Raw genomic sequence first — 25,236 nt, 5'->3', positions numbered from 1 at the left:
GGAATCTGTCTGACTGTTACTCCCCATTTCCAGCTTCAGAAAGATACAAAAAAAAAAAAAAAGAAGGAATTCTGCCTCAAGACTAACAGAAATACTGCTTGAGTTTCCAGCTTGCTGGCTTGCCTCCACAATCACATGAACCAATTCCTTAAAATAAATCTCTGTGTGTGTGTGTGTGTGTGTGTGTGTGTGTGTGTGTGTGTGTGAAATATATATATTCCATGTATTCTCTGGAGCACAGCAACTAATATATACATGTTGTTTTCCTATTCAGAAAGCTCTCTTTTCATTTGCTAAGCCTATTTTTGTGTGTTTTAAGAGTCTTTTAACGTTGAAATGAGTTTTCTATATACATGATTTCTTAAATGTCAGCCAGGCTAGATATAAAATTCTTGGCTTGCATCTTCTTTCCTTGGGTTTCTTGAAAATGCTTTTTCTGCTCTTGCAATACTTTGTGTATTACCCTTGAGGTCTAATGCCAGACAAATTTCCTTTTTTTATATTAGTAATGTGACCTTTTACCTGGAAGCTCTTAAGATTTTTTTCTTTGTTTCCAAAGTCTAAGATTTTATTAAGATATGTCTCAGAGTTGATGGATTCAGGTCAATTTTCCCAGGTATGTGGTGGGCCCTTTCTATATGTAGATTTTTCTTGTTTCTGGAAAGTTTTCTTGGATTAGAGTTTTGAAAAATTAGCTCTCTTCCAGTGTTGTTTTTCTTTAGGATTCAAATTATATCTCTGTTGGAGTTTTATTGTGTATTTTCCATTTTAACCACTTTTTTCTGACCCTTTTTACTTATTTGTTTTCCATTTTCTTGGGTTATTTTCCCCATCCTTTGGCAGTCGCCTTTATTAAATTTTCATTTGAATCTATTCTTCCTTGGGTGCCTGGTAATTTATTCACTTGAGATGGTTGTCTTTTACCTTGCCTTCAATTTCTTTCCTGGTTTCAGTCAATTCTCTTGCATTTATTTCTACCTGTCTGTCCATTTCCATTCTTAGTTTTTATATTTCTGATTTTAGGATTTTTATATTGAAAAACATGTTTAAATGTATTTAATTCAGTGTGGATTTTTCATGGTTGGCTTTTATGGGGAGAATTTTCATTAGCTGATCTTTTTTGTTTTCTTCTTAGTTTTGCATTGAGTTAATTTATTTATTTTTCTAACTCCCAGGCATTTTGTGGACAGAATTCCTAGCTCAATAGCATCTTCTTACTCTCAAGGAACAAATAGGGTTGTTGCCACATAAGGTGGGTGTGGGGTGGAGGGACAGGCAGGGGCTCCACTGGGGCACTATTTCTGTGCTGTGGTAAAGAACCAGCTTTACATTTTTAATTTTAAATCTATTGTGGACCAATATTTTTGTACAATACAATGAAAGTTATTATTTTTTTTTTTGAGAGAGAGAGAGAGAGAGACGGGAAGGGAGAGAGAGGGTGAGAAGCATTAACTCATAGTTTCTTTCATGTTAGTTGTTCATTGATCGTCTCTCGTATGTGCCTTGACCAGAGCAGAGCCAGTGTCCCCTTGTTTAAACGGTGACATTGGGCTTTTCATGCCAGTGACCTTTGGGCTCAAGCTGGTGAGCTTTGGGATCATTTGGACGATGCCCCTGCTCAAGCCAGCAGCCTGAGCTGAAAAGCCCGCACTCAGAGCCAGTGACCTCGAGGCTTTGCATCAGCAAACCCAGCACTCTGGGTCAACACTGTATTCACTGTGCCACCGCTGGTCAGGGAAAAAATGAATATTTTAATGATAAAAATTACAAGCCCCACTGTTTTTATTATATTTAACAGATAAGACTGCATTAAAAAATTTTTTTTTCTTCTTTTCCAAGTGAGAGGAGAGGAGATAGACTCCTGAAAGTGCTCCAACCAGGATCTACCTGGCAACCCCCGTCTGGGGCTGGTGTTCTGCCCATCTGGAGCCATGCTAGCAACCAAGCTATTTTTAGCACCTGAGGTGGAAGCTCCATGGAGCCATCCTCAGCACCGGGGCCGATGCACGTGAGCCAATCGAGCCATGGCTGCAGGAGTGGAAGCAGGGAGAGGTGGAGAAGCAGATGGTCACTTCTCTTGTGTGCCCTGACTGGGAATTGAACCCAGGACACCCACACACCAGGCCAATGCTCTACCACTGAGCAAATCGGCCAAGGCCTAAAATTGCATTTTAAATCAATATAATAAGAAACAAGAAAAAATTATTAAACTATGCATTCATTGAAAGTGAATATGTAAGCAATTAATAATCACTATTATATTCATAACTTTATTATTCCACAATTTTAACTAAAGTTATGAGTCAAAACAATTCCCCCCCATTAAATGCCTATATATGCACATTTTAAGCAAAAAAAAAAACCCATGTATTTTAAATATTTAAGAGTTTTAAATATGACGAATAAGCTTGGTTGCTGGTTCATCTATCTAATTGAGGTTGGATTGTTGACAGTGCTACATGTAAGAGATGATACAAACTATTTCTATCTTTGGTCTTAACATTTATAGTAGAGAAACTTAGTCTCACAGAGCTATGTTGACAGGAAAGGAAGAAGCTTTTTAAAGTAATTCAGCAAGCTCAGGACATTCATTTTTAATTTTCATCCAAAATAAAAGCAAGTGATGATTTATTCTAAAAATGTCTTCAAATCTTAATCCAGTTCTAACGAATTATGATGTAAAAGTTGGAGTTAATTATAAATTCTGAGTTTTATATACTTTTGGGTAACAGTTGGCAAATTACCCTTAAACTGTCTTCCATTATAGCATGGTTTTGCTGTGCACGACTAGGACGCAACCTGTTCTGTATGACTCACCATGGAAGCTTTCCAGTACCCAAACTGGTCTGCACCTTGTTCAGTGAGATGAGCCTGTTGATCATGTGTTTGGAGATCATGTAATGTCAAATTGCTACAAAAATTTCTAAACACCGATATCAGTTTTTTACTTATCACAAACTGATATTAGCCCAGACCTACACCATTCTTAGGCCGCTTTGATCAGCTCTCTTGGCCCACTGGCAAGTTATCGGGAGACTCCTTGGATCTTCAGGGATAGTGGAAGGTAAAGGGAACATTGAAGGAGTAGTAGATAAAAAAAAAAAACTCGGCCCAGGCTGGTTGGCTCAGCGGTAGAGCGTCAGCCTGGTGTGCGGGGGACCCAGGTTCGATTCCCGGCCAGGGCACACAGGAGAAGCGCCCATTTGCTTCTCTACCCCTCCGCCCCCCACTCCTTCCTCTCTGTCTCTCTCTTCCCCTCCCGCAGCCAAGGCTCCATTGGAGCAAAGATGGCCCGGGCGCTGGGGATGGCTCCTTGGCCTCTGCCTCAGGTGCTAGAGTGGCTCTGGTCGCGGCAGAGCGACGCCCCGGAGGGGCAGAGCATCACCCCCTAGTGAGCAGAGCGTCGCCCCTGGTGAGCTTGCCGGGTGGATCCCGGTCGGGCGCATGTGGGAGTCTGTCTGACTGTCTCTCCCCGTTTCCAGCTTCAGAAAAATACAAAGGGAAAAAAAAATTTAAAAAAAACAAACTCGTAAAATCCATCCATGACCTTGTAATCTTTTGAAGCGGAAAGAACATCTATCCTTAATTTCTTCCTCATTATCATGCATTATATTTATATATTCTAGGGATACCACTTTTTCTTCTCTTACTTGTCCCGCCCATCTTTCTCCTCATCACTTAAAGTTACCACATGAAGGTGGTTTACTTGAAAATTTAGTCTATAAATGTCACGTGGGGCCAGAGAGTAAACAAGTGCTAAAAAATAACGAGGACATGTCAAAAGGCACAGGGGCCAATGAAAGGGGCTCCCACTGGCCAAATCTGAGACAGTTTAGCAACAAACTAAATGATAGTGATGGATTGTAACAGAGACTAAGACAAACATCCATGAGGCCATGTGATATAAATAGAGGAGGTAAATTAATGGGAGAGAAGGGAAAGCTCTTCTTTACAGAATTCCAGTTATATAGAGGAAATAATGGATTGAGAAAACCATTATTTGGCAAATACCACAGTGGTAATAATTATTTCAGGCAAGAATCATCAATGGATGCTAAATGAATGGGTGAAGGTAAGATGAAAAATGAGATGTGGCCCTGGCCGGTTGGCTCAGTGGTAGAGCGTCGGCCTGGCGTGCAGAAGTCCCGGGTTCGATTCCTGGCCAGGGCACACAGGAGAAGCGCCCATCTGCTTCTCCACCCCTCCCCCTCTCCTTCCTCTCTGTCTCTCTCTCTTCCCCTCCTGCAACCGAGGCTCCATTGGAGCAAAGATGGCCCGGGTGCTGGGGATGGCTCCTTGGCCTCTGCCCCAGGCACTAGAGTGGCTCTGGTCGCGGCAGAGCGACGCCCTGGAGGGGCAGAGCATCACCCCCTGGTGGGCAGAGCGTCGCCCCCTGGTGGGAGTGCCGGGTGGATCCCGGTCGGGCGCATGCGGGAGTCTGTCTGACTGTCTCTCCCCGTTTCCAGCTTCAGAAAAATACAAAAAAAAAAAAAAAAAAAAAAAGGGATGTGAACATAGTTTTAAGGTGTCTAAATGTAAAAGAAAAAAATAGCTTTATAGGGGAGAAACCTGTCATGTAACACCTTAAGCAGTTACCGTCACCCAAAGGAGACATATTGACGTCATGTCCTAAGAAGGGCGCGCTGAGCTGGACGTGCCACTTCTGTGCTGTTCTTTCCAACAGCTCAGCACCTGAATTTCATCGTGAACAGGTATCAGTCAAACCCAAATTGAGGGATATTTCATAAAATAACTGGCCATTACTCTTCAAAAGTGAACTGTCCCACCAGACTGTTATCTGTGTCGATGAGTTTTTGTCTTGTTTGTTCATTTGTTGTTTTCAGTTTATTAAAACATTTTTAAAAAGTGAACTGTCCAAAGATAAAGGAGACTAAGAAAATATGACAACTAAATGCAATATATATTCCTGAGTTAGATCTTGATCCAATAAAAGGTCTTTAGTAGGTACAGTAACCTAACTTTAACCAGTTACTAGTGTTTGGAACCAAGAAACTGGCTAGTATATACCCACAGTACAATGATGGGTCCAAGCAGAGCTCCTTGAATTTAGTTCTATTATAGTTTATATTAAGCATTCACAAACCTTAGAACATGTTATCCCACTAAATGCTGATTTTACAAACTTGGAGTATTATTACCACCCCTTTTATATAGATTAATAACTCTGATTCAGAGATTAAGGTATTTGCCCCAAATTATTCAGTGGTGAAGTGGTGAACTGAATTCATCTGTATGATTTGTGCATTGTGGACAAGGCCCCCTGGGGGTGAGGACGACGGAGACGCAGAGACCCGACTCCAGAGACCAGGTTCACTGACGCAGATCCGATTTATTCAGGAAGTAAGCTAGCTTATATATACAGGTTCAGCCTATAGGGTGTTACAGCATGTCTTCTTCACAGCCAATGGCTAAAAAGATCAGGGAGCTGCCTGGTTGGTGCTGAGTTACTTCCTTACAGCGGGCGAGCTCCCTCCTGGGTGTGCCTAGGAGGGTTTCAGGTGCTGGAGTGTTCTCCTCAAGCATTGCATCAGCCACAGCTGCTAGGAATGCGCTCTGTGCTCTACCTACAGTGCTTTTTTTTTTTTTTTTTTTTTTTTTACAGAGACAGAGAGAGAGAGAGTCAGAGTGAGGGATAGACAGGGACAGACAGACAGGAATGGAGAGATGAGAAGCATCAATCACTAGATTTTCGTTGCGCATTGCGACACCTTAGTTTTCATTGATTGCTTTCTCATATGTGCCTTGACCGCGGGCCTTCAGCAGACTGAGTAACCCCATGCTTGAGCCAGCGACCTTGGGTCCAAGCTGGTGAATTTTTGCTCAAACCAGATGAGCCCACACTCAAGCTGGCGACGTCGGGGTCTCGAACCTGGGTCTTCCACATCCCAGTCCGACGCTCTATCCACTGCGCCACCGCTTGGTCAGGCACCTACAGTGCATTTTAATCTTTTTCTTTTCTAAGTGAGGAGGGGAGATAGAGAAATAGACTCCTGCATGTGCCCCAACTGGGATCCACCCAGCCACCCCTGTCTGGGACCAATGCTCTGCCCAACTGGGGCTATGCTCGGAACCAAGCTATTTTTAGTGCTTGAGGTAGAGGCTCTATGGAGCCATCATCAGAGGCTTGGGACAATGTGCTCTACCAATCGGGCCATGGCTGCAGGAAGGGAAAAGAGGGAGAAAGAGAGAGAGAGAGAGAGAGAGAGAGAAGGGGAAGGGGAAGGGGAAGGGGAAAGGGGAAGGGGAAGGGGAAGGGGAAGGGGAAGGGGAAGGGGAGGGATGGAGAAACAGATGGCTGCCTCTATTGTGTGTCCTGACTAGAAATCAAAGCTGGGACTTCCACATACTGGGCCAATGCTCTGCTAACTGAGCCAACCGGCCAGGGCATTTTAATTTTTTAAATTTATTGATTTTAGAGAGGGATAAGAGGGGGGGGGAGAGAGAGAAGCATCAGTTTGTTGTTCCATTTATTTATGTGTTCATTGGTTGATTTTTGTATGTACCCTGACAGGGGATCTACCCCACAACATTGGCATATGAGGACAATGCTCTAACCAACAGAGCTACCTGGTCAGGGCCTGACCAGGTAACATTTTAATTACAATGCTGCTTCCCAATGGCCTTCTCCAACAACTCTCTTTTTTAGAAGAAACCATTGCATAGTCATCGTATCATGAGAAGACTAGAAAGAAACTTTGCCTAAGTCCAAGGCTAGAAGGTTTGATGGATGACTCAGAATGGCCAATGACCCCGGTTCTTACATATTGGTTTGCTCATCCATTAGAAAGTAAGTGTATGGACCACAGCAGGCCAAGGGCAAGGTGAGGGTGGGTAAAGGGACAAGTCTGGGCAGTGCTCGGGGGTTGGCACCAGTTTGCACACTCATTCAAATGGCACTTGTTCCAGAAGTTCTGACCATGCTAGCTGTGTCTTCTGCGCTCCTGCACCCTGAGCTCTGCAGATGTTTTTGTGTCGGTCGTCACCATGCCTGGCCTTTGGGCACGCTTCTCCTCCTTCTCCTCCTCTTCATCTTCGCCCTTGTCCCGAACTCCCACCCCAGATCAGCCGCCACACTCAGCCTAGGGGTCGGTGGCCCAAAAAGAGTGCTTGGCCACTGCGTGAGCCTGGAGAGTTCGGACTGAGTCTCTGGACAGAAGCAGCAGTGGCTCTGGGCCAGAGGAAGACTCGGCATACCTGGACAGGGCTCCCTGCCCAGCTTCTAGCTGCTCAGACCCCAGGAAGAGCACCTGGGTCAGTCTTACGCAGCTGCTGCAAGACAGCCTGGCTCAGGCGTGTCTGGGCTCGTGGGGCCCTGCGCACTTGCTGATGCCCAGCTTGCTGGTGAGCCAGGTGGGCAAATGACTGTGCCTGGCCTACAGCGAGCAGTGCAGCCTGCAGGGGACGCTGCTGGACATCTATGTAGAACAGGGCAAGAGCTGCCACAGCATCGGCCAGCTGGCCCTCAACCCCAGCCTGGTGTCCACCTTCCAGCTGACCCTCGCGCTGCACCTGGACTCATGCTGCTGGCCCAAGATCCAGGGGCTGTTTAGCTGCGCCCACTCTCCCCTCAGCCAGTCCCTGACCCCGGGCTCCTGAGTCATCAGGAGGTGTATAGCTCGCACAGCTGCCCACTGAGGACCGACACTGCCCCCAAGGCACACAGCTGAACTTTTGGGGTGGGCACTGGCAGGCAGGAGCTGAGGGACTGATGCCTGTCATTAGAAAACGGACAACAGCTACCTGGGGGGAGGACGGTGTGAGGGGGGCTGTTTCCTGGGAAGCTGAGGTGTAGGTGGCTTCTCACAGGGGTGCAGGCTTGCCCTCCAGTACTGTAGCATGAAGCAAAGGCTTAGGGGCTAACCAGGCTTCCGGCTAGACATGTATGTAGCATGTCCCTTGGTTTTTTTTTGTTACTAACAGTTAAGACAACAGTGGTCTGACAGCCGAGAGCGCAGCTGGGCCGCACTGGCCTCTGCAGGCAGTTTGCTCATGGTGGCTGGTCCTGGTGGGAGGAGGGCAGTCATCAGGTGTTTTGTGTATCTCATGGTCTGAAGAGGCCAAATGTGTTTGTTCTTTGGTTTTGCATTTTTTATGGGTTGTTTTTTTTTTGTATTTTTCTAAAGTTGGAAACCGGGAGGCAGTCAGACAGACTCCCGCATGCGCCCGACCGGGATCCACCCGGCATGCCCACCAGGGGGCGATGCTCTGCCCATCCCGGGCGTCGCTCTGTTGCAACCAGAGCCACTCTAGCGCCTGAGGCAGAGGCCACAGAGCCATCCCCAGCGCCCGGGCCAACTTTGCGCCAATGGAGCCTTGGCTGCGGGAGGGGAAAAGACAGAGAGGAAGGAGAGGGGGAGGGGTGGAGAAGCAGATGAGTGCCTCTCCTGTGTGCCCTGGCCGGGAATCGAACCCAGGACTCCTGCACACCAGGCCGACGCTCTACCACTGAGCCAACCGGCCAGGGCCTGGTTTTTTGATCGGATCTTCACTACTGATGTTCTAGGCAGCGATCTACGGGTGCACGAATGTAAAACTAGGAAGGGATGGGTGTTGGGATCACTTGGAGGATCTTTGACAGTTGGAAGAAAACACACCAGGGAGCTGCACTTGGCCCCTCCTCTGCTATATGCTGAAGCCTTTATCTGTGAGGGGTGGAGCTGATGGCGGTGGAACCTGGAACCCCTCCCCCAGAGGAGCACCATCTGGGTCTTCCATCTAGAACTGGTTTTTTGTGTGTTTTGGGGGTTTTCTTTAGTGAGACAGAGAGGGACAGACAGGAAGGAGATGAGAAGAATCAATTCTTCGTTGTGGCACCTTAGTTGTTCATAGACTGCTTTCTCATATGTGCCTTGACTGGGGGTGGGGGTAGGTTTACAGCTGAGCCAGCGACCTTGGGCTTCAAGCCAGCAACTTTTGGGCTCAAGTCAGCACCCATGGGGTCATGACTACGATCCCACACTCAAGCCAGCAATCCTGCGCTCACGCTGGTGAGCCCGCACTCAAGCATGCGACCTTAGGTTTTCAAACCTGGGTCCTCTGTGTCCCAGTCTGAGGCTCTATCCACTGCACCACTGCCTGGTCAGGCCCATCTAGAATTGTGTACTTGAAGCTACTGTTCATGATGTTCAAGCATTAAGACCTATGCAACATATTAAAAATAAAAAAATTTAAAATATAGAAAAAAAGACCTATGCAATATTTCTTACTTTTCTAATAAAGTATTTGTTGGCTCTGGCTGAGTAGGTCAGTTGGTTAGAGCGTCGTCCAGATGTGCCAAGGTTGTGGATTTGATCCCCAGTCAGGGCATATACAAGAATCAACCAATGAGTGCATAAATAAGTGGAACAACAAATTGATGTTTCTCTCTCTCTAAAATCAATTTAAAAATAAGTATTTTTTAAAAAAGAAGTTTTTGGTACCAATGAAAATGGGTTGAGTATCAGTCCTTCAAAAAAGACATAGCAAAAGGGAAAAATCAATACATTATTCCTAACAGAATTAGGCCATAAGTATTATCTACATGTAAAATCTCAGATGTTTTAGAAACCCAGAATATCCTACCAATTAGATATAAAGTAATTGGGTCTTTTCTTTCAATGCTAGTGGAATAGTCGGCCACGAGTCTGGCTTTCCTGCCTCTCACACACTGTGATTTATGTTCCTGAACAAATTAGACTTAATTTAAGAGCAAATCATCAGCAACAGGTATGATAATCTTGGCAGAACATTTATTTTAATTAATTGCTTTCTTTCTAGCAGAGATAGAAAGGTGCTGATGCCATTTACCCTATAAGGATTAGTGCTGTCATGTAATTAATTTTTTTTCTTCCCCTAGAACTTAAAGTCTCATCACTTTTAAATTACAAAGGCATTGGTTTACTTCATATTTAATCATAACAATCTAATGTCTACGCAATGTTTATAGAAGAAACTTGTGAAAGAAAAATGGATTTTAATCACTGCAGCATTATAGATTCCTGCTCCCCAAGCAGAGGCCCACCTGGGGTCCATGGGGGTCGGTGTTTCGGGGCCAGGCAGCTGAGAGAGCCTCACTCCATAAACTTGACAGTCAGTAGTGGTGGGGAATACTGGAGTGATTTCAGAAGTGTTGTTCTTCTTCCCTGTGGAGTTATCAGCTTCACTATTATTTATAGTTTAATGAGAGGCAAAAAGAAAACAAAAATTTCCTCCACTCTATGGATGCTTACCACTGCAATTGTCAAAGGTATCTTGCAGTAAGTGGTAAAAAAAACACAACTAAATAGACTCCATCTTCTCAAACCTGCCAACCCTCAATGTTATTTAGAAATGATTTAATGATCTTTTCACAGCGGAGGCAGAAACAGCCAATGCTAAACCCAAGTAGGGTTCCCAGGGGCAGGACAGCGTAACTCTCATACTAAAATAATTTAGCTACATCATCATGAAATTTTAAATTCTAGTGCGAGAGTCTTAAGAAAATTATAACCTTAAAGCCTTTAGATAGTCTACGATAGTTCTTCATAGTCTAACCAATTAGTTGCTTATTTGTCTTTTAAAATGCCATAGGGAAATTTAAGCCTTTCCTACCTAAAGTCTAGTGTGAATTTATCATGTATTCTGTATCAATTCAGTAACAGGAGTGGTAATGAAAGTGTCTACCTTCTATTTGGTACCATCTCAGGAGGCAGTAAGAATAAACAAATGTAAAAAAAAGTAAGCATGAAACTGTATAACAAAACAGCCAATTCTGATTAACTAAAATCCTATTTAGTTACGGTTTTACAATATAAAATAGATTCAGTATTAAAATGACACAAATTTGGAATCATTACTAACTTTGTCACTCTTTATAGACATTGGTCCACTTCCATATAAAAAGTAGGGAGCGTCTACTTACACTTAATATTCTACAATGACGTTGTACCACAAACCAGTGACTTAGGCCCTGGTCAGCAAACTGCAGCTCGCGAGCCACATGCGGCTCTTTGGCCGCTTGAGTGTGGCTCTTCCACAAAATACCATGTGCGGGCACTATCTCGATAAGGAATGTACCTACCTATATAGTTTAAATAATTTGGCTCTCAAAAGAAATCTCAATCATTGTAACTGTTGATATTTGGCTCTGTTGACTAATGAGTTTGCTGACCACTGCCTTAGAGGAGAAAATGATGGGAATAAGAAGAATTTTATATTCATACCCCAAGATATCCCCAAATATTTGTTTTTGTCTGCATATTATGAACATTTATAACTCCACAAAGCCAGTTTCTTCTTATATCAATGTAGTATCTTAATATCCACACTAGACCATCTGGATCACCAAACTTTGAAAAGAGGTTAAAAAATCAGGTGCAGTCCCAAATCTCCGCGGCTGCATATGCACGCACAGGCACAGTTGAGGGCTGCTCTAAAGTTGAAAACCTGTTCTCCTGTTTCAGAGATATTTACACCAAATTAGGGCATCTACAATGGTTCACAGTATACACAACCCAAATATCATTGCCACCTCCCCTGTATAAGGAAGTTAATTAAGCATTCATAATCTAATATATTCAGAGCATTTTCTCCACACAAATAACACAAGCTATTCTAAATACTTTCATATTTATTTCAGTGCATTATTTTCAAATACTGAATGGAATGAAATTATAATTAGTGGTTAGACCATAATATTTAAGCACATTATAGAATCTATCACACAAATCAATTTATAGCAATACTATAGTTCACTGCAAAACAGCTTCACAGGCACACACAAGAGGAAGAACATAACTTTGAAAAACTTTTTAAAAAGTTTATATTGTCTACTTTACACTAAAAGATTTATTTTCACGAAACAGTCAATTTCCCAACCCCTTTTCTAAGTTTGACTTAAAGAAAGTTCAGTCCATTCGAATCTTCTGGTTTGTCATCCTATAAATGATGCTATCATATCCAGGATCCATGTTCCAAAGATTGTAAGAGATGACAATCACAGCCAAGGCCATGGTGATCATTATCCAAAGCACCATGTTGAAAACCACGGAATACTCAAAATTATATTTATATGCAAGGTTATAGGGACTGGTGTTCTACAATGAAGAAAAGAAAGAAAACCATGAGGGAAGAATTTTAGGGTAGGAAATTATCCCACTGTAGTAGTTATGATTCATTTACCAAACAAACTCTTATTCCTAAGTAGCGTAGAGCTTATACGAGGAGGACCCAAGAAGGGGAGCCTTCAAGGAGAAGATAACATACACTGTTGATTAAGTATAAACTGGTTCGACTGAGAAATCTGGCAATACCAGTAAAGTTGATCAATGTGCATATCCTATGATCCAGGAAGTTCATACCCTGGGGGAAACTTCTATATGTGTACAAAGAGATGTGGACAAGGATGACCATTAACAGAATGGGTGATTGTGGTACATTCATACAATGGAAAACAGCTGTAAAATGAACTATACAGCTATGTTTATCGGCCTGTGTAACTCTTAAAACCAACACTGGGCAAAGAACAGAAAAATACATATAGTATGATTCCATTTGTGTAAAATTCAAAAAACAGGCAAAACCAAACAACGCTGTTTAAGGAGACATACAGTTTGACTACATGTCAAACTGTAAAGAAGCGCAAAGGAATGATCAACACAATATTCAGGACAGCAATTACCTCTTAATGGGGAGGGTAAGAGATGGTCGAAGGAGGGATACAACAGGGAGCTGGCTCTTTAGCTATATAGTGTTACAGTTCTTTTTATTAAGTTAACTGGTATTACATGTTATCTACAGTCACATGCTGCTTAACAACTTTTTAGTTAATGACAGATCACATATATAACGGTGGTCTTATAAGACTGTAATGGTGCTGAAAATTTCCTATCACCTAGTGACCTCATAGCCATCTTAATGCTGTAGCTCAAGACATGACAATTGTCTATAGCAGATTTTCAACTGGTGTGCCATGAGAATTTTTTTTAGATTTTATTTATTCATTTTTAGAGAGAGGAGAGAGAAAGAGAAAAGAGGGAGGAGGGAGGAGCAGGAAGCATCAACTTCCATGTGTGCTTTGAGAAGGCAAACCCAGGGTTTCAAACCGGGCACCTCGTTGTTCTTCAGGTCGACGCTTTATCCACTGCGCCACCACAGGTCAGGCCACAAGAATTTTTAAAACATGTAATACCTGACTATTTAGTGAGGGGCAACGACCAATTTTCCCTTAGACCAGTGGTAGTCAACCTGGTCCTTACCGCCCACTAGTGGGCGTTCCAGCTTTCATGGTGGGCGGTAGCGGAGCAACCAAAGTATAAATAAAAAGATAGATTTAACTATAGTAAGTTGTTTTATAAAGATTTATTCTGCCAAATGTAGCGAAAATCCGACATAAAGTACTTGGTAAGTAATTATTATTATATGTTTTAACTTGCTGTAACTCTGCTTTATAAATTCTATAAAGTAAAGTTACTTCCCTACTTTATAAATCACCATTACTGTGGAACCGGTGGGCGGTTAGAAAATTTTACTACTAACAGAGATACAAAAGTGGGCGGTAGGTATAAAAAGATTGACTACCCCTGCCTTAGACTGTCAAACTACAAAATGACAACAGCCAATACAATAGCCGACCAGTGTGAATGGATCAAATTTATACTTTTTTTTTAGTCAGGTCAGCAAAAAATATATTTTAGTAGTTTATGTGTGCCGTGAGATGAAAAAGGCTGGAAATCGCTGGCCTCCAGTACTCATATGGGAACATGCTGTAGGCTTCCAGCTTGGGAGCAATGGGCTAGAGCATCTAGCTGAGGCGGGTAGCAGGCTACACCACCTAGGTTTCCGTAAGCACCCTCTACAACAGGGGTCCCCAAACTTTTTACACAGGGGGCCAGTTCACTGTCCCTCAGACCATTGGAGGGCCGGACTATAAAAAAAACTATGAACAAATCCCTATGCACACTGCACATATCTTATTTTAAAGTAAAAAAACAAAACGGGAACAAATCCAGTATTTAAAATAAAGAACAAATTTAAATCAACAAACTGACCAGTATTTCTTTTTTTTTTGTTTTGTTTTGTTTTGTTTTTTTACAGTCAGAGAGAGGGATAGACAGGGACAGACAGACAGGAACCGAGGGATGAGAAGCATCAATCATTAGTTTTTCGTTGTGCATTGCAACACCTTAGTTGTTCATTGATTGCTTTCTCATACGTGCCTTGACCGTGGGGCTATAAGCAGACCGAGTAACCCCTTGCTAGAGCCAGCGACCTTGGGCTCAAGCTGGTGAGCTTTTTTGCTCAAACTACATGAGCCCTCGGTCAAGCTGGCGACCTCGGAGTCTCGAACCTGGGTCTTCCGCATCCCAGTCCGACACTCTATCCACTGCGCCACCGCCTGGTCAGGCCTGACCAGTATTTCAATGGGAACTATGAGCCTGCTTTTGGTTAATGAGATGGTCAATGTCTGGTTCCATATTTGTCACTGCTAGCCATAACAAATGATATGATGTGCTTCCAGAGCCTGCGAGGCATGCGTCCCAAGTCACAGGAAGTAGTACTGTACGTGAGCGACGCCGCACTCTGCATCATGAGAGTACATACAATGCTCCTCTCACTGACCACCAATGAAAGAGGTGCCCCTCCCGGAAGTGCGGTGGGGGCCGGATAAATGGCCTCAGGGGGCCGCATGCGGCCTGTGGGCTGTAGTTTGGGGACCCCTGCTCTACAATTTCCACACCATGACGAAACTGCCTAACGACACATTTCTCAGCATATCCTCGTCATTTACGGGGCACATGATTGTATTTATGTATGATCTACTTAATTTGTCTTTTTTAATTTTTGAAAAGGAAAACAAATGATGGTTCATTAACCACATCTTTGTCCTGAAGTGACACCAGCTGGGCTTTGGTGGGAGTAGGGTCAATCCATTCCCGTGCAAAGGCACTGAAAAATGTAATCCCTTCTGGCAAAGGCAGTGTTGGTAAACTTAGTTCATTCTGGCTAGAGAATAAAAAAAAACCTAGGAAAATAGCAGGAGCTCAATGCAGGCAGAGAAGCTATCTGGTCTTCAGCCCTTCAGCCTATGGGCAACGGGAAGCCAAGAACAAGCTTCAATCAGGAAGTGACATGACCAGGTCTGTCTTCAAAAAAACCTTGATGACCACGTGTCGGAGGGACTTGGGAAGAGCAGGGTGAGGAGCAAGAAGCTGAAGAGCAAGAAGCCGAGGCAGTGAGGGGGGAGAAATGAGGGCAGGCTGTGTGGCAGTGAGTGGGAAGAAGAGGCCGTAACCCGGCAGCCCCAGCGCCTGGTGTGCTGCTAGGAAGACCCTGACTTACACTGGATGAGAGGATGGCTACACAGTTGTGCGTACATGCAGGGAGCTTAGAGTTGAGCAAGTGATAAAGGATGTCACAGACTTTTGGGGGGGGGGGTAAACGGGATCTTTTTCACACTCACTCTAAATGTACATTCAGTAAATCTTAGTTTATTTACAGAGCTGCTATCATCACCACAATCTAAATTTAGAAGATTTAATCACCCTAAAGAGAGAGCTCAAGCTGAAGGCCTCTTTTGCTCCATGAAGTAGGCAAGACCGCCAGTCCGGAGCTGAGGGGCAGACACGGACAGAAGAGACAGATGCAAGCTGACAACAGTGCATCAGAGACCGGAGGTACAGGCAGAACGCAATCCAAGGGCTATGTGGTACGAAACTCCCATTTCAGGGTGTTCCTTTCAGTCTACTAGGTTTAACAAAATATAAATCTTAGATTTTACATTATAGTACATGAAAATGTTAAGTTACTACCTTACAGGTAAAGAAAAGCCGATGACATCATCTGATCTTACCCCCCACCACATATACAATAACCTCAGAAACTACTTTCTGATAAACTCAACTTGTGCAATAAAGCAGCTGATTCATAAAGGCAATCTGACATCTCTGAGAAGACAGACAAATTCAGCTCTGCAAAACGAACTCAGCTCCCAGACAAGGGCACCTGCTTCAAACTGCTGCGTTCCTCTCTGGGGTCGCTTCCCAGAAACTACGAGGCCTAAGTGGCCAATGTTCAAAGAATCTAGTCTCCCATTGAAATTTAAATCTGCTTTTTAAAGAAGCATCTTGTGCTTTTTCCTCGTTTGACTCCTCTTTTATTTCCTTAATCAGTTTAAATGTTCATTTTATGACTATGCCCATATTCTAGTACTTGAAATTCTTGGGGGTCTAATTCTGCCGTTTGACGCTTTAGCTACCATGCACTCAAGGCAGACTGGCTCCACCTGTGTTTTACAATGTTCTGAGCTCACACTTGGGGAGACTAACTGTAGGGTCCCCTTTCCATCATGACTAGTGTGGAGGGTCTGTCCTGCCAGAGAGGTTTTCCATTTTCCATGTACTGCTGCTTGGGCACCACAGGTCTCACCAGCCTGGGACTACAGTAGGAGGGTTTGTGTTCATTTCTTGGCCTGGGGCTTCCTGGGACTTGCAGGTAAAACAAAGTGAGCCCCAAACCCACATAAAGATGACTCTGTGGTTAAGAATCCCCTATAAGACACCCCTAGAACCTACTACGACTGCACGAAGGCCGAGCTGCCTTCCTCGCTCCCCCTGCGGGAGGGCAGACTGGGCTCTATCCTGTACACACTCTCTCTGAGGGCACAGCCTCTCAGGGTCCCGGCTGTACACGGAAGGGTCAGTTCCACTCCCTCACCCGCTCCTCATCCCACACTCAGGGCCAGACACCTGATTTCCAGTCTCTTGGTAATCAAACTAGAAATATTCCCTAGAAATGTACTGCCTACTAACTACACATTTTTCAAGTTCCTCTTCTTTATTTTTTCAAGAATTTCCCTTCCTTTCTTATATTTTGTCCAGCATTTCTGGATACTTTTTTTTTAAGTGAGAGGAAGGGAGATAGACTCCCGCATGCACCCAGACCAGGATCCACCTGGCAACCTGTCTGGGGCTGATGCTCAAACCCATCAAGCCACTGGCTGTGAGAGTGGAACAGAGAGATGAGGGGGAGAGAGAGAGGAGGGGAGAGAGAGGAGGGGAGAGAGAGGAGGGGAGAGAGAGGAGGGGAGAGAGAGGAGGGGGAGAGAGAGAGGAGGGGAAAGAGGAAGGGAAAGAGAGGAGGGGAGAGAGAGGATGGGAGAGAGAGGAGGGGAGAGAGAGGAGGGGGAGAGAGAGAGGAGGGGGAGAGAGAGAGGAGGGGAAAGAGGAGGGGAAAGAGAGGAGGGGAGAGAGAGGATGGGAGAGAGAGGAGGGGAGAGAGAGAGGAGGGGGAGAGAGAGGAGGGGAGAGAGAGGAGGGGGAGAGAGAGGAGGGGAGAGAGAGGAGGGGGAGAGAGAGAGGAGGGGAAAGAGGAGGGGAAAGAGAGGAGGGGAGAGAGAGGATGGGAGAGAGAGGAGGGGAGAGAGAGGAGGGGAGAGAGAGGAGGGGGAGAGAGAGGAGGGGAGAGAGAGGAGGGGGAGAGAGAGGAGGGGAGAGAGAGGAGGGGGAGAGAGAGAGGAGGGGAAAGAGGAGGGGAAAGAGAGGAGGGGAGAGAGAGGATGGGAGAGAGAGGAGGGGAGAGAGAGGAGGGGGAGAGAGAGAGGAGGGGAAAGAGAAAGGAGGGGGAGAGAGAGAGGAGGGGAGAGAGAGGAGGGGAAAGAGAGGAGGGGAGGGGAGAGAGGAGGGGAGAGAGGAGAGGAAAGAGGAGGGGAGAGAGGAGGGGAAAGAGAGAGGAGGGGAGAGAGAGGAGAGGAGGGGAGAGAGAAGAGAGGAGGGGAGAGAGAGGAGGGGAGAGAGAGGAGGGGAGGGAGAGAGGAGGGGAGAGAGAGGAGGGGAAAGAGAGGAGGGGAAAAGAGAGCAGGGGAAAGAGAGGAGGGGAGAGAGAGGAGGGGGAGAGAGAGGAAGGGGAGAGAGAGGAGGGGAGAGAGAGGAGGGGAAGAGAGAGGAGGGGAGAGAGAGAGGAGGGGAAGAGAGCAGGGGAGAGAGAGGAGGGGAGGGAGAGAGGAGGGGAGAGAGAGGAGGAGAAGAGAGGAGGGGAGAGAGGAGGAGAGAGAAAGGAGGGGAGAGAGAGAGGAGGGGAGAGAGAGAAGGGGAAAAGAGAGCAGGGGAAAGAGAGGAGGGGAGAGAGAGGAGGGGAGGGAGAGGAGAGGAGGGAAGAGAGAGGAGGGGAGAGAGAGGAGGGGAGAGAGAGGAGGGGAGAGAGAGGAGGGGGAGAGAGAGGAGGGGAGAGGAGGGGAAGAGAGAGGAGGGGAGAGAGAGGAGGGGAGAGAGAGGAGGGGAGGGAGAGAGGAGGGGAGAGAGGAGGAGAGAGAAAGGAGGGGAGGGAGAGAGGAGGGGAGAGAGAGAAGGGGAAAAGAGAGCAGGGGAAAGAGAGGAGGGGAGAGAGAGGAGGGGGAGAGAGGAGGGGGAGAGAGAGGAGGGGAGAGAGAGGAGGGGAAGAGAGAGGAGGGGAGAGAGAGAGGAGGGGAAGAGAGCAGGGGAGAGAGAGAAGGGGAGGGAGAGAGGAGGGGGAAAGAGAGGAGGGGAGAGAGAGGAGGGGGAGAGAGGAGGGGAGAGAGAGGAGGGGGAGAGAGAGGAGGGGAGAGGAGAGAAAGGGAGAGAGAGGAGGGGAGAGAGGAGGGGAGAGAGAGAGGAGGGGAGAGAGAGGAGGGGAGAGAGGAGGAGAGAGAAAGGAGGGGAGGGGAGAGAGAGAAGGGGAAAAGAGAGCAGGGGAAAGAGAGGAGGGGAGAGAGAGGAGGGGGAGAGAGAGGAGGGGGAGAGAGAGGAGGGGAAGAGAGAGGAGGGGAGAGAGAGGAGGGGAAGAGAGCAGGGGAGAGAGAGGAGGGGAGAGAGAGAGAGAGAGAGAGAGAGAGAGAGAGAGGAGGGTGAGAGAGTGAAGGGGAGAGAGAGGAGGGAGAGAGTGAAGCAGATGGTCACTTCTCATGTGTGCCCTGAACGGGGCTTGAAGCTGGCATATCCACATGTTGTGCAGACACTCTATTCACTTAGATAATGAGCCAGGGCCTCTGGATGCTCTGTAGTAGGAAGATTTTTCAGTTTGTCTAGCCTGACACGGTCCTTCCACTCCAATTTCAAAGGGAACAATTTCAGACCAGCCATGTCCTGATTATCCCGAACAGGTATTATCTTTGACCATCTTACTAGAAGTCCCCACACTGTGATCAGTAAAACTGAGCGGGGAGGGGCTGCAGACGGGGCCAAAGTGGAGTGTCTCTAACTGACTGGGAATCTGCTCCGAGAGATGAGGCCGCTGTTAATGTTCTCGGCTGACGATGGTTTGGGGTATCCACACTGCTGCTCTTGTATATGTGCATGCGCGCGCACACACACACACATGCGCGCACACACACACTGAAATATGGCCGGCACCCTTGCTTATGACTCTAAATGCTTAAACTCAAAGCAAGGTCCAGGCCAAAAAAATTAGAGCAGTAAATTAAATTAAAAAGGGTGGACACAGTGGATTTTGGAAAATGGGCTGTTCCACAGAGACAGTGTCCCTGCCGCCGGGAAAAGCAGCATCCCCGGCTGAGAGCCACACCACTCCGTCACATTATCTTGCGATATCCCCTTGTAATACTGGTATTTGCGTTATCTTGCCGGCTTTGACAGATCTACTTTTATCCCTAACTCAAACTCTTGCATTATCTGATTACCCTCCAAAGAACTGAGCATCACCGACAAAACAAACATACCTACGAGAACAAGAAACCTATGTGAATAAGAAACCTGTTCGGAGATTGGTTTTCAGATTTACTGCCTCCTCATTCATGCTTCTGTAAGTGACAGAAGATTTACTGGGGTTTCTTTTAAGTTAATTTTACAATTTTAAAGCAGGACCTAAAAATACTCACCTCTTGTGTTGCCTCAAGGATAGTTCTTGTCTTCCTCACAAGGGACGTGTCGAAGGATCTGACAGTCACTAGCTCTACCACTGCGTTGCCACCGTAAAGCCCGTACATGTCATCTGCAAACTGAAGGCTTCCTGACATTACTATAAATCTTAAATACATATTTAAGTTACTTGTAAAACAATTATTTGTAAAGGTAATATAAATTGAACAAGAGACTGTACCTACTAAAACAACATGCACTTACCTATTGGCTCATTTAACATACTGTCTTAAAATAGGTAAGTCTTAACAGTTTTGATTATGTTAAAATATTCAGAAAACTACATATTAAGCTTCAACATACATTTTCTTTTTTGAGAGAGATAGAAGTATCAACTCGTAGTTGCTGAACTTTAGTTATTCACTGATTACCTCTTATATGTGCCTTCGCTTGGGGGACTTCAGCTGAGCCAGTGACCCCTTGCTCAAGCCAGTGACCTTGGGTTCAAGCCAGTGACCTTGGGCTTCAAGTCAGTGATCTTTGGGCTCAAGCCAACACCCAGCTGGCGACCTCAGGGTTTCGGACCCGGGACCTTAGCGTCCCAGGTCAATGCTCTATCCAGTGCACCACCGGTCAGGCTCAACATGCATTGAAATGTTCAAAATTACTTGAAGAACAGCCTGGATTTGATGGCTTATAAACTGGGAGAAGGGACGTAGGGAAGGGAAGTGAAGGCATCTTCCTGACTGGTCTCTGGTTAATCACAAAGATCTACAAAGATTTAACTGGGAACCCTCACTGAAGAGTGAGTTACAGGTGAGTAACTGAAAGGGCAAGAGAAAATGAGCATTTGTCACACATCTACTAAACGTCTGGTACTGGGCCTGGTGTTCCCCTCCGATTGTTTCATTGTTTCATGGGTACAGGGTTTCAGTTAGGGAAGATAAATTCTAGCAATGGATGGTGGTAGTGGCTGCACAACATAAGTACTTAATGCCACAGAACTCTACACTTAAAAAAATGGTTAAGATGTTTAGTTTTATGTTATGTATATTTTAGCACAATGAAAAGAAAAAAGCCTTGTGCTGGAGTTAGTCATTATTTCCTATGCTGCCTCTGCCAGCATTTCAGACGTCCCAACATATATCTTTAAAAAAAAAAAAATTATTTATGGAGAGAAAGGGGGTGGGGAGCGGGACGGGGAAGGGGAGGGAGAGAGAGAGAGAAACATCAATTTGTTGTTCCACTTATTCACACATTCATTGGTTAATTCTAGTATGTGCCCTGACCAGGGATTGAACCTGCAACCTTGGCATATCAGGACGATGCTCTAATGAACTAAACTACCCGGTTAGTGTCCAACTTACATCTTTGACCTATTCTATCCTTGGTCACTAAAATTAGAGGTTCACCAAAGACGGTAACACTTGAATCAACATTAAGTATTTCACTAAGCAGATTTTTCCATTAAGAGGTTAAAAATGAAATTATCAGCCGGACCAGGTACTGGCACATTGGATAGAGTGGGATGCAGACGACTCAGATTCAAAACCCTGAGGTCACTGGCTTGAGCACGGGCTCACCAGCTTGAGTGTAGGGTCACTGGCTTGAGCATGGGATCATAGACATGACTCCATGGTTGCTGGCTTGAGGAAGGGGTCACTCGCTCTGCTGTAGCACCCCCGCCCCCATCAAGGCACATATGAGAAAGCAATTAATGAACAACTAAGGTGCCACAACAAAGAATTGGCCTTGGCCGGGTAGTTCAGTTGGTTAGAGCACCATTCTAATATCAGTGCCTGGTCAGGACACATATAAGAATCAACCAATGGCCTGACCAGGTGGTGACACAGTGGATAGACTATTGGCCTAGGATGCTGAGGACCCAAGTTTGAAACCCCAAGATCGCTGGCTTGAGCTCAGCCTCACCAGCTTGAGTGAGGGCTCACCAGCTTGAGCATAGGGTTGCCGGCTTAAGCATGGGATCATAGATGTGACCCCATGGTCACTGGCTTGAAGCCCAAGGTCACTGTCTTGAGCAAGGGGTCACTGGCTCAGCTGGAGCCCCCCCAGTCAAGGCACATATGAGAAAGCAATCAATGAACAACTAAGGTGCCACAACGAATTGATGTTTCTCATCTCTCTCCCTTTCTGTCCCTCTGTCTCTCTCGCCAAAAAGAAAAAAAAATCATACCCTAACCCAGTGGTTCTCAAAGTGTGAGCCCTACATTTCCAGGTGTGCCTTATGGTATTCCAGAGAAATACATGCCTGTTGGGGACCAAGAAACAAGGTTTCTGGAGTTTAGATTTTTGGGGGACAGAGGTGTGAGGAATTGGCTGTAAGCTGACAGTCTGCTCAACCCCCCACCTCACTTGCCTGATTAGGTTGCAAAAGGCTCTTAAGCTGTGGTGCTGGATTGTTTACACTACCCCCTATGTTCCCTGGAAAGACTGGAAACAAGTTTCTTCTATCCTTTGTTTGGTGTAAAGTTAAGATGATATGCTGATTTGCTAATGGCCTCACTCTGCCCTATAAATAAAGCAAGATGCGGTTTTTGGGCACGCTTTGTTCTTGCCAGCAGTAATTACAGGGCCCTCCCACCCCATATTTTCTTTTTTTTTAAAGATTTTATTTATTCATTATAGAGAGGGGAGAGAGAGTGAGAGAGAGAAAGAGAGAGAGAGAGAGAAGGGGGGGAGGAGCAGGAAGCATCAACTCCCATATGTGCCTTGACCAGGCAAGCCCAGGGTTTTGAACTGGCAACCTCAGCGTTTCCAGGTTGACACTTTATCCACTGCGCCACCACAGGTCAGGCCGTATTTTCTTAATTCTGCACCATTCCCACTCAGGACCTGAAATTACTAGCTTCGCTGGTTCGCAGCATGTGCCCAGATATAAAAATACAGTAGTACCTTGAGATACGAACAGACCAACATATGAATTTTTTAAGATACGAGCTGCGACTTGGTTCGTATTTTTGTTCGAGATCCAAGCGAAATTCCGAGATATGAGCTGTGATATGGGAAGCTGCGGCTAGTTGGCGTGGTACATCAAGGTACCACTGTAAATATAGTTACTCTATTATACTGTTTCATTACAGAAATACAGTGGTACCTTGAGATACGAATTTAATTCATTCTGTAACCGAGCTCGTAAGTCAGTCAACTCGTACATCAAACTGCCAATACTGGACCTGTGCTCCAACATTCCAACTAGCGGCAGCTTCCCAAATCACAACTCATATCTCGGAATTTCATTCAGATCTTGAACAAAAATACAAAGCAAGTCGCAGCTCATATCTTAAAAATTCGTATGTTGGTCTGTTCGTATCTCAAGGCACCACTGTACCACTCTTTTTGTTAACACATTATATTTAACACATCATTATATTATTTTTAGATAAATACACCCAAATAAAATGGATAGATTTCTCAAAAAGAAGCACGATATTGAAGAATCCGATTCTGGAAGTGAGCAAAAGTTAAGTGTAAATAAGATAGGACTTGAATGCTGATGGGCAGAATTTAATTTATAGCATTTTCCGTTACTTAACACTGAACAATAAGATTGGATTAGAAACCCACTCCTGGAAGCTTCAAGTGATTTTGGTTTAACATTAACAAAAGAAGAACTGGCAGCTATATCCACTGATCGTGGATTGATGATTAAACATAAGGAATTGTCTCTTGAAGGCTTTTGGATTTCTATAAAAGAAGAATATGTGGCAATATCTAAAAAAGTTTTGAACATTTTACTACAATTTTCAATATCCTATTTATGTGAGTTAGGATTTTCTACCCTCAACACAATTAAGAGTAAAAAGAGAGGAATTCTTCAATGTATTGACGAGGAAATGAGAGTTTGCCTTTCAAATATATGCCCAAACATTGAAGAAATCTCTAGGACACATCAGGCTCATGTTTCTCATACACACAAGAATGAAAAAAACTTAACACATTCGTGCCGGGACCTGCCAAATTGACTAAATCTTACTAAGAATGTATCTATATATATAAAAAGGTAACTTTGTCTTTATTTTTTAACCCCTCCTTTTTAGGAATTCTAAAAAGCAAAACTCAAAAACTGTAATATAAAAATGTCTTTTAATGTCAGAATAAATTTAATTATGTCATATTTATTTCATTTAATTACCATAAAAGCACTCTTGGATTTTATATTTTTCTTTAATATTTGACTTGTTATAACATTTCTCAGAAATTTGTATATAGTGCGCCTACAATTATTTGTAGGATTTTAAATACGCCGTGACTTCAAAAAGTTTGAGAACCATTACCCTAACCTCTCATACTCCATTGATCATTTACCTTTCGTACAGCATCAACAAGGATCTTAGAAGCATCTCGAAATTGTTCAGAATCTTCTCCATAATGTTTCCCAATTTCATCCAAACCTGCCAGTTCCAGTGAATATAAATCAGGGGAATGATCCCTGGCCAGATGCTTATGTCGAGACAACTTAGGAGAACAAACAAACAAAATAAAGTGAATAAAGTAATGTCAAATGCAGCCAGTTGAAGTGTTATGCCTAACTAAAGTAGGCTGAACAGAACCCGATCAGTGTGCCCAGTATACAAATAGTCTAAAATGGTCGCAAATAGAGCTGCTTTAAATAAGTTTCTGATAAAACAAACCCAGCAGAACTCTTTTTTTTTTACAGAGACAGAGAGAGAGTCAGAGAGAGGGATAGACAGGGACAGACAGACAGGAATTGAGAGATGAGAAGCATCAATCATTAGTTTTTCGTTGCGCGTTGCAACACCTTAGTTGTTCATTGATTGCTTTCTCATATGTGCCTTGACCGTGGGCCTTCAGCAGACCCAGTAACCCCTTGCTTGAGCCAGCCACCTTGGGCTCAAGCTGGTGACCTCGGAGTCTTGAACCGAGGTCTTCTGCATCCCAGTCCGATGCTCTATCCACTGCGCCACCGCCCGGTCAGGCAGAAATTTTTTATTTAAAACATAAGTCTCATTTATAAGAGCAGTTATAGGACTACCTGAATATTTAATAAAAGTTCTTTTTTAAATTTCTTAGTTTAAAAACTTCAGATATGAAAGAACAGATGGTTGGAGCAGTCTGATCCCAGAACAGCAGCCACCAGTACCCCGAAAGCAGCCCCCTCCCGTGTCTGCCCGGACCCCCTGGCCGGCACTCAGCACTGTGCCTCTGACCCGGCCCCGCTGCAGAGGTTTGGGCAACAAATTCAGCAGGTAGTAAACAGGCAAAATTTTCTATTTAATCACATTTTTAAAAAAGTCATTCACTAAAAAGGAAAAAATACCCTTTATGCAGATTTAGTCCCTTCTTGACTTGGTCAACACCATTGTTAGTCCAAACTGTTATTTCTATTTTAATTTTTAATTTTTTTTTTCTGAAGTTGGAAACGGGGAGGCAGTCAGACAGACTCCCG

At 44.7% G+C, this 25,236-nt stretch overlaps 1 protein-coding gene and 1 pseudogene across 2 annotated transcripts in view; one reads left to right on the top strand and one right to left on the bottom strand.

Moving 5' to 3' along the window:
• Positions 1-5,344: 5,344 nt before the first annotated feature.
• LOC136385702 (DNA damage-inducible transcript 4 protein pseudogene) lies at positions 5,345-10,318 on the top strand (annotated as a pseudogene).
• A 1,469-nt stretch (positions 10,319-11,787) lies between these two features.
• Positions 11,788-25,236, bottom strand: part of ATP6AP2 (ATPase H+ transporting accessory protein 2) — a 31,208-nt gene continuing 17,759 nt past the window's right edge. For both annotated transcript variants that reach the window (XM_066356864.1, XM_066356865.1), the window contains 3 exons: positions 24,135-24,284; positions 19,829-19,948; positions 11,788-12,074 (listed from right to left, as the gene is read on the bottom strand). In XM_066356864.1, the coding sequence (XP_066212961.1) occupies positions 11,886-12,074; positions 19,829-19,948; positions 24,135-24,284 (459 nt within the window). In that variant the 3' untranslated portion in view covers positions 11,788-11,885. The remainder of the gene's footprint in view (positions 12,075-19,828; positions 19,949-24,134; positions 24,285-25,236) is intronic.

This window comes from Saccopteryx leptura, chromosome X (assembly GCF_036850995.1).
Source record: "Saccopteryx leptura isolate mSacLep1 chromosome X, mSacLep1_pri_phased_curated, whole genome shotgun sequence".
Lineage (NCBI taxonomy): Eukaryota > Metazoa > Chordata > Mammalia > Chiroptera > Emballonuridae > Saccopteryx > Saccopteryx leptura.
The sequence above is the reverse complement of the archived record's forward strand: the minus strand, read 5'-3'. Positions and strand labels throughout refer to the sequence as shown.